This window comes from Rhinatrema bivittatum, unplaced genomic scaffold, assembly GCF_901001135.1.
Source record: "Rhinatrema bivittatum unplaced genomic scaffold, aRhiBiv1.1, whole genome shotgun sequence".
NCBI classification, from domain to species: Eukaryota; Metazoa; Chordata; class Amphibia; order Gymnophiona; family Rhinatrematidae; genus Rhinatrema; species Rhinatrema bivittatum.
This window is the reverse complement of record NW_021820340.1, coordinates 266-15,381: the sequence shown is the minus strand read 5'-3', so window position 1 is coordinate 15,381 and position 15,116 is coordinate 266. Positions and strand designations below refer to the sequence as shown.

The 15,116-nt window shown below is 46.7% G+C and overlaps 1 protein-coding gene across 1 annotated transcript in view; it reads right to left on the bottom strand.

Moving 5' to 3' along the window:
- The window catches only part of LOC115081518 (autophagy-related protein 9A-like), a gene marked incomplete at its 3' end in the record, with an annotated part of 41,865 nt that extends 29,985 nt beyond the window's left edge, over window positions 1-11,880 (bottom strand). Inside the window, 4 exon segments of the mRNA XM_029585967.1 lie at window positions 1,209-1,362; window positions 11,102-11,732; window positions 11,735-11,816; window positions 11,818-11,880. Coding sequence (XP_029441827.1) covers window positions 1,209-1,362; window positions 11,102-11,732; window positions 11,735-11,816; window positions 11,818-11,880 — 930 coding nt within the window.
- Window positions 11,881-15,116: the final 3,236 nt, after the last annotated feature.

Below are 15,116 nucleotides of genomic sequence, written 5' to 3'. Positions count from 1 at the left end.
CCCTGCTGCCTGCAGGAAGCTCTCCTTCTGCCCTTCGGGGTTTTACTACTAACTTGGGTACCCGCTCCTCGGGGGCCCTCTGTTCTATTTTCAGGTGCCTTTCAGGGAACAGGTACTTGCTCCTTGAGGGCTGCTCTCCCTGCCTCAGTGTCTGTATCTACGACAACTATCTGGTGGAATCGCATCCATAACAGCTAACACCGAGTGAGTACTCTAACATCTCATGTCTCATCCACAGTAACCCTTGCTGCGGAACCTCCTGATGTCACCAAGGAGAGAAGGGCACCCTCTGCCGAGGTCCCTGAGACTACAACTCACCACTGCCACCTGGTGGCTATCAAACTGTATAAATAAAAAGTTCAATTCCGGTGTTTTGTGTATAGAGTCTAGCCCAGTGCTGTGGCTCCTCACTGGGCTCCTCCCCGTGGGCGTGGTCATCTCCACAGCACCCAAGGATCCACTAAAACACACGTAATAACAGTCCCTTTGCTCTAGCAGAAGAAAATAGACCAAGACAAAATGTGTGGTGGCACTGGGTGAGAAGAACAGATACTACTCATACAAACCTTTTTGGGATTTCCAGAACTCAGAGAGCTTTTCCATCTAAGCATCATCAGATGACATCATCCACTTGTGTGGCCAAGTATCGTCCTGCTTGTCCATGAAGAAAAGAATTTACATGCAGAAATGGCCTTTACAAAACTGGCTGCCCCGTATCCAGATAAACTTATCTGAATATATTGTATTTGTGCAGAACTGAGCAGAGGCATTCCTCAAGGTGATTGGGAAGACTTTAGACTAACATGCATATTTTGGGAATTTGGAAAGCATGCATCTAAATTTTCATGAACAATTTCTGCAGATTCTTTAGCAGGTGTAACTTTTGCAGGGAGATTTGGTGGAATATGCTAAGTCCGCTTTGAAAATTAATGCAATTTACATGCAGTGTTGCTAAGTTTATTATGCAGGCTTTTTGTAAACTATCCTCAATGTATTCTTTGATTTTCACAAAGAACACACAAGAAGATTGTGATATATCCCTGCTGGACTGGGTGCTGTGCTGTCATTGTTGGGGTGCTCTTTTGCTATGATAATCCTATACTCTTCAATACAGCTTGAGTTCTAGCTTGAGGAAGGGAAAGGTGCTGGGAGAAGTTTCAGCTGTAGCTTGAAAAAGGGGAGAGGTGCTGGGAGGGTGCAGGACTTACGGCTTTGTACTGGAAAAGTTGTGCAAACTGATCCCGGGTCTCATAACGATGGGCGTTGCCTTGCCAATGGTCGGGCATGTAATGGATGTGTGCCAGGATCACTTTCAACAGCTGCTCTGGACAAAATACCAGGTGTTGGTCTGGGATGAAGGACCTGCAGGCATTACAAGAGAGAAGCATCAGTCTGCAGAGTTACAATGAAATGTATTCATCTCCTTCACTTGTGATACAACAGCTGTAATCATGGTCACACTGTCAACAAAGCTATGCGACTCATTTGCACAATCACTGCAATGCTGGCAAGCAGACAGCACTGCTCACCTGCAAAATCTGTAAGAATACAGCACTGCTCTCCTGCATGATCACTGCAAGATCAAGAGGAGCACAGCCCTCCTGTCCTGCACCATCACCGTGAGACTAAAGAGGAGCACGGCGCCCCTCTCCTGCCCCATCACCGTGAGACTAAAGAGGAGCACGGCACCCCTCTCCCGCACCATCACCGTGAGACTAAAGAGGAGCACGGCGCCCCTCTCCCGCACCATCACCGTGAGACTAAAGAGGAGCACGGCGCCCCTCTCCCGCACCATCACCATGAGACTAAAGAGGCCCCTCTCCTCACCATCACCGTGAGACTAAAGAGGAGCACGGCGCTCCTCTCCCGCACCATCACCGTGAGACTAAAGAGGAGCACGGCGCCCCTCTCCTGCACCATCACCGTGAGACTAAAGAGGAGCACGGCGCCCCACTCCTGCTCTAAAGAGGAGCACGGCGCCCCTCTCCTCATCATCACCGTGAGACTAAAGAGGAGCACGGCGCCCCACTCCTGCACTAAAGAGGAGCACGGCGCCCCTCTCCTGCAATAAAGAGGAGCACGGCGCCCCTCTCCTCATCATCACCGTGAGACTAAAGAGGAGCACGGCGCCCCACTCCTGCTCTAAAGAGGAGCACGGCGCCCCTCTCCTCATCATCACCGTGAGACTAAAGAGGAGCACGGCGCCCCTCTCCCGCACCATCACCGTGAGACTAAAGAGAAGCACGGCGCCCCTCTCCTCATCATCACCGTGAGACTAAAGAGGAGCACGGCGCCCCTCTCCTCATCATCACCAGTGAGACTAAAGAGGAGCACGGCGCCCCTCTCCCGCACCATCACCGTGAGACTAAAGAGGAGCACGGCGCCCCTCTCCTCACCATCACCGTGAGACTAAAGAGGAGCACGGCGCCCCTCTCCTCATCATCACCGTGAGACTAAAGAGGAGCACGGCGCCCCTCTCCCTCACCATCACCGTGAGACTAAAGAGGAGCACGGCGCCCCTCTCCCGCACCATCACCGGGAGACTAAAGAGGAGCACGGCGCCCCTCTCCCGCACCATCACCGTGAGACTAAAGAGGAGCACGGCGCCCCTCTCCCTCACCATCACCGTGAGACTAAAGAGGAGCACGGCGCCCCTCTCCCGCACCATCACCGTGAGACTAAAGAGGAGCACGGCGCCCCTCTCCCGCACCATCACCGTGAGACTAAAGAGGAGCACGGCGCCCCTCTCCCGCACCATCACCGTGAGACTAAAGAGGAGCACGGCGCCCCTCTCCCGCACCATCACCGTGAGACTAAAGAGGAGCACGGCGCCCCTCTCCCTCACCATCACCGTGAGACTAAAGAGGAGCACGGCGCCCCTCTCCTCACCCGTCACCGTGAGACTAAAGAGGAGCACGGCGCCCCTCTCCCGCACCGTCACCGTGAGACTAAAGAGAAGCACGGCGCCCCTCTCCCGCACCGTCACCGTGAGACTAAAGAGAAGCACGGCGCCCCTCTCCTCATCAGTCACCGTGAGACTAAAGAGGAGCACGGCGCCCCTCTCCCGCACCGTCACCGTGAGACTAAAGAGAAGCACGGCGCCCCTCTCCTCAACATCACCGTGAGACTAAAGAGAAGCACGGCGCCCCTCTCCTCAACATCACCGTGAGACTAAAGAGAAGAACGGCGCCCCTCTCCTCATCATCACCGTGAGACTAAAGAGGAGCACGGCGCCCCTCTCCTCATCATCACCGTGAGACTAAAGAGGAGCACGGCGCCCCTCTCCCGCACCATCACCGTGAGACTAAAGAGGAGCACGGCGCCCCTCTCCCGCACTCATCACCGTGAGACTAAAGAGGAGCACGGCGCCCCTCTCCTCATCATCACTGAGACTAAAGAGGAGCACGGCGCCCCTTCTCCTCACCATCACCGTGAGACTAAAGAGGAGCACGGCGCCCCTCTCCTCACCATCACTGAGACTAAAGAGGAGCACGGCGCCCTTCTCCTCACCATCACCGTGAGACTAAAGAGGAGCACGGCGCCCCTCTCCCGCACCATCACTGAGACTAAAGAGGAGCACGGCGCCCCTCTCCTCACCATCACTGAGACTAAAGAGAGGAGCACGGCGCCCCTCTCCTCACCATCACCGTGAGACTAAAGAGGAGCACGGCGCCCCTCTCCCGCACCATCACCGTGAGACTAAAGAGGAGCACGGCGCCCCTCTCCTCACCATCACCGTGAGACTAAAGAGGAGCACGGCGCCCCTCTCCTCACCATCACCGTGAGACTAAAGAGGAGCACGGCGCCCCTCTCCTCACCATCACCGTGAGACTAAAGAGGAGCACGGCGCCCCTCTCCCGCACCATCACTGAGACTAAAGAGGAGCACGGCGCCCCTCTCCTCACCATCACTGAGACTAAAGAGAGGAGCACGGCGCCCCTCTCCTCACCATCACCGTGAGACTAAAGAGGAGCACGGCGCCCCTCTCCTCACCATCACTGAGACTAAAGAGGAGCACGGCGCCCCTCTCCTCACCATCACCGTGAGACTAAAGAGGAGCACGGCGCCCCTCTCCTCACCATCACCGTGAGACTAAAGAGGAGCACGGCGCCCCTCTCCTCATCATCAAACTAAAGAGGAGCACGGCGCCCCTCTCCTCACCATCACTGAGACTAAAGAGGAGCACGGCGCCCCTCTCCTCACCATCACCGTGAGACTAAAGAGGAGCACGGCGCCCCTCTCCCGCACCATCACTGAGACTAAAGAGGAGCACGGCGCCCCTCTCCCGCACCATCACCGTGAGACTAAAGAGGAGCACAGCACCCCTCTCCTCATCATCACCGTGAGACTAAAGAGGAGCACGGCGCCCCTCTCCTCATCATCACCGTGAGACTAAAGAGGAGCACGGCGCCCCTCTCCCGCACCATCACCGTGAGACTAAAGAGGAGCACGGCGCTCCTCTCCCGCACCATCACCGTGAGACTGGTAGGAATACAGCCTTCCTCTTTGGCAGGAGCATATGTGGTTCCAAACATGAGTTGTAGTCTATTTAATTAGAACAATGGCCCATGAAATCCAGCATCTTGTCTCCGACAATGCCAATCCACATCACTATGAAGTACCTGTTAAATCCAAATGAGTATATCCATTTCCTCTTGGTCACTCACCAAGGTAAGAAGTGGCGATCCCAATTTGTACATAATTGTTAATGGACCTGTCTTTCAAAAACTTGACCTAGTCCCACTTGACTTGACCACAACACCAAGCAACAAATTCCACAGCTTAATTGTGCAAAGACTGAAAAATTACTTTGCTTCATGAACTGTCCCTGGTCTTTATACTACTTGAAAAAGTAAATAACCATTTCCTATTTACCTGACTTTATATATCTCTATCATATCATAACATTCGGTTTACTTTGAGAACTGCTGCACACTGAGCCGAGGATTTCACTATATTATCCAGAGTGACCTTTACCTGAGTGACTCCCAATACAGAACCTGGCATTGTGTACCTGTACTTGTGATTATTTTTCCTTATGTTCATCACTTTGCACTTTTCTATTTTAAATTTCATCTGCCATTCAGTTGCCCAATCTCTGAGTCTCACAAGTTCTCTCTGCAGTTCCTTGTATTTCACTGCCATTTTAACAAATTTGAATAATTTTATGTCATCTGCAAGTTTGATCACCTCAGTCATGGTTCCCTTTTCCAGATCCCTCTGCTATTACTGGCATCAGTAGCATGGGATCTATTTAGTGTTTGGGTACTTGCCAGGTACTTGTAGCCTGGATTGGCCACTGTTGGAAACAGGATACTGCCTTGGTCTGACCCAGTATGGGGATTACTTATAGGTCACAGTATCGTGCCCTACGTACTCTGCTAAAGAAAAATTGGTTCTAACCTGCTAATTTTAGTTCCTGGAATAACACAGATCAGTCCAGACAAGTGGGTTTTGCATCCCTACCAACAGAAGGAAGAAGAGAATAAAATCTTTTCAGATACTGCTACAAAACCGAGAGTGCCACCTGCAATCCCTCAGTATTGACCTGTACCCAAGTCAAGATGTTTAATTTAAACCACCAAGGATTTATTCATTCAGAGTGAGTCAGGATCAAAGTTGGAACCCCCAATAAATTTGGACCCCCCAACCTCAAGGGCAATGAAAACTTCCAACCCAAAACTGATTAAACCATGTACAATTATGCAAATTCTGCATCACCAGCATCCAGAAGCAGGAATGGTCTTTCAAAAAATAATGGGGATGGGTCTTTGGACTGATCTGTGGTATTCCAGGAATGAAAATTAGCATGTAAGAACCAATTATCCTTTCTTGTTCATACCCCAGATCAATCCAGACAACTGGGATATACACAAGCCCCTCTACACTGGGCGGGAACCCGAAAGACCCGCACGCAGCACAATTTCTCCAATTGTGGCTTCCTCCGGAGCCCAAACATCCAAACAATAATGCTTGGTAAAAGTGTGCAATGAAGAGCGTGTTGCTGCTCGACAAATCTCCTGCAGAGATAACAGCTGGCACTTCGCCCAAGAGGCTGCCTGCGCCCTAAGAGAATGCACCCACAGTTCCTCTGGAACCAGCTGACCCTTACAGATATAAGCCGAAATATTCGCTTCCTTCAACTATCGTGCAAACATGCTTTTAGCAGCTTTATAACCTCTCTTTGCTCCACTGAATAAAACAAAGAGATGATCCGACTTCTAAAAGTCATTCGTATCTTTAAGATACCGCAACAGAACCAGATAAATGTCAAATGGTGAAGCTCCTTCACATGTGGCGAATCTGATGTCAGGTGCGGAAAGGCCAGCAATTCCACCATATGGCTGAGATGAAAAGAAGATATGACCTTGAGCAAAAAGGAACTGTATGCAATGAGACTCCATTGTCCAAACTCTGCAGAAAAGGATCCCTGCACAACAAGGCCTGTAGCTCTGAAATTTGCCTAGCCTTACAAATTGCCACCAGGAAAACGATCTTCAAGGTGAGGTCCTTTAAAGACACCCTTCTCAGTGGTTCAAAAAGAGGCCCATAAAGCACTCTAAGAACAAGATTAAGGTTCCATGATGGACACATCCTACTAATCCGAGGGCACAAATGCTTTGCGCCCCTTTAAGAAAACATACAATATCAGGCTGATACCTGTACTCGAAGAGAATTATAGGCTAATCCCTTTGACAAGCCATTTTGCAAAAAGGCCAAGATCTGGGCAACATCCACCTCCAAAGGATCAATGTTGTGGACCCCACAACATGACTCAAACAAGTGCCACACTCAGATATACACCAGAGAAGTAGATGACCTGAAGTACAGTAGTAATCACTGGTTCTGAATACTCTTTCAAGTGAAAGTGCCACCTCTCAAAAGCCAGGCCACTAGACAGAGGCGATCTGCCTGTTCCGAAAAAATGGGCCCTTGGCGAAGTAACCTCTGCAGGTGACTTAATTGGACAGGACCATCTACTGCTAGTTGAACCAGATTCAGATGGCACGGCCATTCTGGCACCACTAGGATGTTTATTCCTGGATGTTGTTCGATGCGATGTAACACCTGCCCTGTGAACGGCCACAGAATACATACAGCAGAAGTCTCACTGGCCACGGCTGCACTAGAGCATCAATTCCTTTGAAGCTGAATTCCCTCCTGCAGCTGAAAATCCTGACAGTCTTTGCATTTCCTCAAGTTGCCCTCAGATCGAACTGGGGCTTGCCCCACCTGTGCCGAATGAGGGCGAAGGCCTCCGTTGACAGCTCCCTTTCCCCCAGGTCCAGCTGCTGTCTGCTGAGATAATCCGCCTGCACGTTGTCCACTCCTGCCCTGTTAGAAGCTGCTAGTATTGCCAGATTTTTTCCACCAAAAGAGCTCCAGAACCACTAGCTGACTCTTTGTTCCGCCCTGACGACTGATGTAAGCCACTGTTGTTGCATTGTCTGTCTGAGAACACTTGCACCACAAGCCCCCGAATCTGTCGAAGGAAGGCAAGTAACTCCCTGCGAACCTCTCGTTTCCAGTCAGTTGATCAACTAGGACAATTCTACCGGCATCCACTGACCTTGAGTCACCAATCCCTGACATACCGCTCTCTTCAACCACTGAGGCTGGCATTCTGTAGTCACTATCACCCAGTCCAGGACCTCCAGCTCCACCCCTTTCTCCAAACTGGAACACAACAGCCACCATGAGAGACTGGATCTGGATTCCCTCTGGAGTGGTAATGGTAGCTGAAACTCCTCTGATAACGGATTTCAACTGGAAAAAAGCACCTTCTGGAGAGGTCGCATGCGAGCAAACGCCCATGGAATCAACTCCAGCATAAATGCCATGGAACCTAGAACCTGTAAATAATCCCAAACTCTGACAGATTCAGCAGTTAAAACTTGCTAAAACTTGAGCCTGCAACTTGACCACTCTCTCCAAGGTAAGGAACACCTTGCCTAACCGGGTATCAAATCAAGCCCCCAGATACTCCAATGACTGAGACAGCTGCAGGTGGCTCTTTGTTAGGTTTATCACCCAGCCCAGGGACCTTAACCATTCCGTAACGTGTCGAATCAAACAGAGGGTGTGTCCCAGTGTCTAATAAAAAACACACTTGACCTTACGGTTTCTAGATCCTCTGCATCACTAACTGGATGCAGCCTTTCTTTATGTTAAAACAAGCCTCCAGGGACTGAGAAGGTTGCAACTTGCTCTTTGAAAGTTTATTACCCAACTCAGTTCCTGCAGCAACTGAACCACCCTGGTGGTCACTGTCTTGCTTTCCTGGGCCGACTTTGCACAGATTAACCAATCCTCCAGATAAGGATGAACCAAAATTCCTTCTCGATACAACTACTACAACTACTACCATAATCTTGGAAAAGGTCCTTTGGGTGGTGGCCAATCCAAAAGAAAGGGCTCAAAACTGAAAATGGCCTCCCAATACAACAAAGAAAAGTTATTTCTGGTGACTTTCTTTGATGGGAATGTGCAGCTATGTGCCCTTCTCTTCCAAGGATGTTAGGAATTCTCCATATCTCACTGCCACTATGAACAATTTCAAAGTCTCCATCCTGAAGTGAGGTACTTTTAGGGCCTTGTTGACTTATTTCAAGTCTATAATAAAGCAAAAAGATCCCTCCTTCTTGGAGAACACAAAATAAATTGAATGCCAACTTTGACCCCACTATTGGATTGCGACCAGAACTACTGCCTCTATGTAAAGAAGGAGACCAAATGTTGTTCATATTGCCTCCTTTTGAGCAGAATACAAGAAGAAATCATATCTGAAATGAGACGAGAAAACTCGGCAGTAAGCTAGTGTGTATGTGTGTTGAAGAGCACGTGTATGTGAGTGTCAAGAAGTTATTGCGTCCCCTCCCCACCTCAACTATTAATCCATGACAATCTCAGGGTGACTAGAAATCAAACGTTCCCAGGTATGGAAAGAATACTGGCAGGTTGAGGTCAGCATGGGAGCCTATATGGGGTGATGTCAGCAAGCGTTTTAGTCTCTGTCACCATCTCCTGTTTGGCAGATATAATCCATGCATCTGAACTACTCTGGCTGGATAAAGAGGAAATCTATTTTGGGATATACTAGGTATTTGTTATCTGGACCGGCTACTGTCAGAGACAGGATGCTGGGCTCGATGGACCTTAGTCTAACCCATCATGGCATTTCATATGTTCTTATGTAGAAAACATTTCATGGAACTAGCAGGTTGCAAATTTAAAACAAACTGGAGAAACTATTTTTTCAGTCAACACACAATTAAGCTAATTATAGTATTTACAAACAGTCTTAGAAATGTTAAGTTAGTTTTAATCATTTTTATGTTGTTTGTATTATTTTGAATTTTATGAATGTTTTATTCTGTGATGTTTTATTCTGTGAACAGTTTAGAACCATGGATAAGGAAGCATATAAATACAAAAATAAATAGGAAATTTGTTGCTGGACAGTGTAGTTATGGCTAGAAGTATAGCTGAGTTAAAAAAAAGGTTTGGATAAGTTTCTGGAGGACTAGTCCATTAATAATTGTTAGCCAAGTAGACTTTGGAGTCTCCATATCTTACTTCTGGGAACAACAGATCTACCTATAAAGATCTACCAAATACTTCCAGGCAACCCAGATAGGCCACTTTCACAAACAGAATGCTGAGCTCAATGGACTTTGGTCTGAAACAGCACAGCACTTCTTATGTTTTACATACAATTTGCTAATGATCATGTTTATTCCTATTTTCCTCATTAGTACTCGTTTCCAATTTTTAGAGGATACCTTTTTAGCTTTAATAGCATCTTTCACAGCAGCATTTAGCCATGCTGATAGTCATTTGGCCTTCTTTGGACTATTTTTTTTTGTTTTACTTGTGGAATACTTTTTCTCTGGGCTTCCAAAAATTTATTTTTAAACAGTTTCCTCACCTTACGCAGACTTTTAACCTTTATAACTGCTCCTTTCAGTGTCTAACTTCTTCCTCCAGTGATTATCTTGAATTTGATTGCATTCTGATTACTACTGCCAAGCGATTCCACCATCATTACCCTTTGTATCAGGTCTTGTGTTCTCCTGAGTACCAAAGTGGAGGAATAGTCTAATGGTTAGAGCAGTGGGCTATGAAGCAAGGAAACCACCGTTCAACTCCTGCTGCCACTCCTTGTGACCTTGGGCACATCACTTCACTCTCCATTGTCTCAGGTACAAACTTAAATTATGAACCCCCTGGGTACAGGGAAATATCTATAGTACCTGAATGTGATCCACTTTGAATTCCATGAAAAGCATAATTTAAATCAAATAATAACTAAATAAATATACCTAAAAGTAGCCTCCCCCTCTCTCTCGCTGATTCCAGGTCCAACTGCTCCAAGAAATGGTGATTTATGGCACCTAGAATGTCTTGATAAGACGTTCACTCATTCAATACTGGGATAACTGAAATCTTACATTATTGTGTTTTCAATTTGTCTATTTATTTATTTTGAAATTTTTATATTCTACAGCATCCCATCTCTATTAGTACTTCACAAGTTGTTTCCCCAATTCTGGTCAGGTGCATGATAGTATAACGCCCTTGCTAAACTCTTCCCCGTCACACACATAATTTCTATCTATAGAATTTCCAGAGTACACTTTGCTGCTTGCAGAAATGTTATCATACTTAACTCTATTCCATCCCAAGACCAGCATAGTCTATTCTGTTATATTGATAGATTTTGTATTCTGGTATCACAGTGTCCCCTTGGTTGTCCTCTTTACACCAGGTGTCCAAGATGCTTATCTGATCTATATTTTTGTTTAGTGCCATATGTTCTAACTCTCCAGTTTTATTTTTTTGTACCCCTGGCATTTTACACAGACAACTAAATGTATTCTTTTTATTCCTATTCACAGACTGCTTATTATTAGCAGTTGATTCAGGTAATTTGGAATCATTCATATTTGTTTGTTCTTCATGTAAATCCATCTGAGCTATCTTAAATAGGTGAGGAGAAAACAGGCAGAATACTCCCAAAATAATAAGTTTACAGTACTGTGACTAGCAAGACTATTTATTGAAAAGATACAGACTGCTTACTGAGCAGAGGACTCCTCACCTGCAGATGGTGATGCACACACCCAACAGAGTGACCATAGTTAGCACATGTTCTACAGCCAGTACATCCTCATCATAGACGGTGAGTGCAATCAGGACAGCTAAAATGGAGCCTGCAAAGAAAGCCACGTTCTTGGCCACAATGGTAAGAAGCGGTGACAGAAAGCAGTTCATGTACTTGAAGGCAGGCTTATAGCCTTTGCTGAGGCGGGAGTGCAGCTCATGATCTAGTTCATTGAAGTGGCGCAGGTAGCAACGTCCATAGAGTGACCAGCAGCGTGCCCCCAGGCTGCCAGGCTCCCGTTTCAGGATCTCTGTGTAGCTGAAAAAGGCATAAAGGATCTGCCAGATGAGGATGAGTGGGCACAACAGCAAATTGGCTATGCCTGTCCACAGAATGCGGGAGCCTAGCTTCTCAGCCAGTTCCAGTCGATTCCCCACACGCTTGTACTCACTCTTCAAGCTCCACTCATTCTCAAACAGAGAGCCTGGACCCCAGAAGAAGATAAGCTGGAAATTGTATTTGAGGCCACGAGTGTAGAAGACTGTGTCTCCCAGCAGTGGCAACTGGAAGCGGATTGGCAGCAGAGACTTGTTGACCATGGCCACCATGTAGTTCTTGAAACGCAAATGCGGTGGTAGATGTCCAGCTCTGTCAGTTCTTTTTTGTGAATGCAGATTTGATGTTCCTTCTGGATCTGGACAATACGGGCTTGGGACCTCTTGCCATGTGTAATAGGGGAGGTCAGACTGTGGAAGGAAGGAATAGAGAGAAAACATCAGAGATCAAAATGCACAGATATATCAATACTCATACAACATTCATTGAGAAGAGCCGGAGACAGAATTCAAGAAAGCTCAGGAGAAGTATGGAAAGATTTGTGAGCAAGAGGAACAGATTGTAAAGCTATGCAGATGTGTAGATGGGCAGACTGGATGGGCCATATGGGCTTTATGTGACATCATGTTCTATATTTCTAAGAGCGAGAAAGAGAGTGAAGGCCACCGAACACTTAAAAAAAAAAAAAAAAAAAGCTGACAGGAAGGAGTGGGGACCGGGCCATAATTTAACATTATTTATTTAACATTTTTCTATACCGACCTTCAAGGATGAATACCATATCAGGTCGGTTTACATCGAACAGGGGGTAGATAAATATAACATAAGGAACAACTTTTATAATCAGAAGAAAGCAAAAAGTATAAAAGTAAAAAGTACATAAAACAAGGACCATGAACTTGGAAAGCTGATTCAGCTGGAAGAAGAAAGGCCTTAAGAAGGTATTAAATACAGTGATTCATGTCCGAGTCTGGTCTAGAGCCAGTTAACTTATTAGGGTAGGTAACTAGTAAAAGAGGTGAATATTGGAGGAGCGGAGTTCCATATTAATGAGCGGATTAGTTATCTAGTGAGAGTCTGATGGATCAGGGAAGGCTTATATGAACAGCCAAGTTTTGAGTTTTTTCTTAAATGTTAGCAGGCAAGGTTCCAGTCTGAGTTCTGCGGGGAGGTGGTTCCAGATGGCTGGTCCTGCTGTAGAAAAAGCTCGGTCCCTGGTCGAGATGAGTCGTGTGGCTTTAGTTGGCGGGGCTTGTAGTGCTCCTTTGTAGGTTTCTCTCATTGGTCTGTTAGAAGTATGGAGTTTGAATGGGAATTCGAGGTCGAGATGGAGGAGATTATGAATAGATTTGTGAATTAAAGTTAGAGATTTGTGTAGAACCCTGTGATTGACTGGTAACCAGTGTAGGTTTCGGAGGATGGGTGTAATATGGTCTCTCCGGTTGGTGCTTGTCAAAATTCTAGCTGCGGCGTTCTGTAATCATCTGTAGGGCTTGGTTGTTGAGCTGGGTAGCCTGTGAAGAGAGCGCTGCAGTAGTCTATTTTGGCAAATATCAAGGATTGAAGGACCGTCCTAAAGTCATGGAAATATAGGAGAGGTTTGAGTCTTTTTAACACCTGTAGTCTGTAGAAGCAATCTTTGGTTGTGGTTTTGATCATATTCTTTAGGTTAAGGCGGTTGTCGATAATTACTCCAAGGGCTCTTACGTGAGTGTGGGTGAAAAGGTGGTTGTGATGGGTCTGAGACGGGAGGTTATCTTGGTTGGAGGAAATGAAGAGGAGTTCAGTCTTAGAAGCAAAGAGGACCAAATTTAGACTGTTGAGGAGATTAGTGATGGCTTGTAGGCTGTTGTTCCAGAGTGAAAGGGATTTGTTAATAGATTCTGTTATGGGAATCAGAATCTGAACATCGTCCGCATAGATGTAGTGAATGAGGTTAAGACTTGTTAACAGTTGGCAAAGGGGGAGGAGGTAAATATTGAAAAGAGTGGGTGATAGGGAAGAACCTTGTGGTACACCAAGAGAGGAATTTGGAGATGGTGATTCTTTATTGTTGATTTTGACTTTAAAACTTCTGTTACTGAGGAAAGACTTGAACCAATTGTGGATTGTTCCTGATATGCCTATGTCTGAAAGGCGATTAAGGAGGATGGAGTGGTTGACGGTGTCGAAGGCCGCCGAGATGTCTAAAAGGATTAAGAGAAAGGAGTGTCCTTTGTCTAGACCCATAATAATGTGGTCTGTTAGAGATATGAGTAGTGTTTCTGTGCTGCGAGATTTGGCGGAACTCATATTGGGAAGGGAAAAGTAAATTGTGATCTTTTAAATAATCCGAAAGCTGGATGTTGACCAATTTCTCTGTGAGTTTGGCTAAAAATGGTAGATTCGAGATGGGGCGGAAATTAGCTAGTACACCAGGGTCTAAATTATGTTTCTTGAGGAGTGATCCCTGGTTCTGCTGATTTTTTTCTTACCATAAGAAAACAATCAGCAGAACCAGGGTCACGATTTGAAGCTCCAGGGAGGAAGATTCAGAACCAATGTTAGGAAGTATTTCTTCACGGAGAGGGTGGTGGATGCCTGGAATGCCCTTCCGGAGGAAGTGGTGAAGACCAGAACTGTGAAGGACTTCAAAGGGGCGTGGGATAAACACTGTGGATCCATAAAGTCAAGAGGCCGCCAATGAAGAGTGGGTGACTCGCCAGAATGATGGCTACTGCCTGGAGACAATACCCTTAGTCAATAAACAGACACATGGTTACTGTGACTCCAACATCATTCTAAGCTTCAACAGCAAGAGGAAATGTGGAAAAAAGGATTTGCCACTCACAAAGACGGGAGTAGCTGGCTTGTTACAGCGGTTACTACCCCCAAACCAAATATCCAAATTACTACCTCCACCTTCCTCTATTCCTGATGCCTTTCAACTAGCTTGATCACTCCATTCTTATACTTCACTTTCAATGCATATCCAGCATAGTTCCTGCTTCAACAGCAGGGGAAAAGAAAAACTGTTACTTCACACATCCAGCAGAGCTCTCTGCTTAAATGGCAGGGGAGAAGAAAAAAGGGTTCGCACTCACAAAGCGGGGAGTAGCTGGCTTGTTACGGCGGTCTACTACCCAAACCAAATGTACCTGATACTTCACTCTCGACGCATATCCAGCATGGCTCTCTGCTTCAACGGCATGGGAGAAAGACTGATACATCACGAATTTCCAGCATAGCTCTCTGCTTCAAACGGCAGGGGAAAAAAAAACTGATACTTCACGCATATCCAGCATAACTTCAACGGCAGGGGAGAAGAAAAAAAGGATTCACACTCACAAAGCGGGGAGTAGCTGGCTTGTTACGGTGGTTACTAACCCAAACCAAATGTGCCTGATACTTCACTTTCGATGCATATCCAGCATAGCTCTCTGCTTCAATGGCAGGGAGAAGATAACAACCAATAAGGGCTGTATAACATAATCTGGGGTAAAAACAAATAAGCCATGGTGTAGCTTGCTTATGTGCGGGCGGTTACTACCCCTACTACCTCTAACTAATCAGCTAGATATTTCACTTGGATGCAGCTCCATCACCGCTCTCTACTTAATGGCGGGGTGGAAGGGAATTAGAACCAAGAGCCTAAGAGAAACAGATAAGTATGGGAGAAGAAATGAGGGAAGCTTGC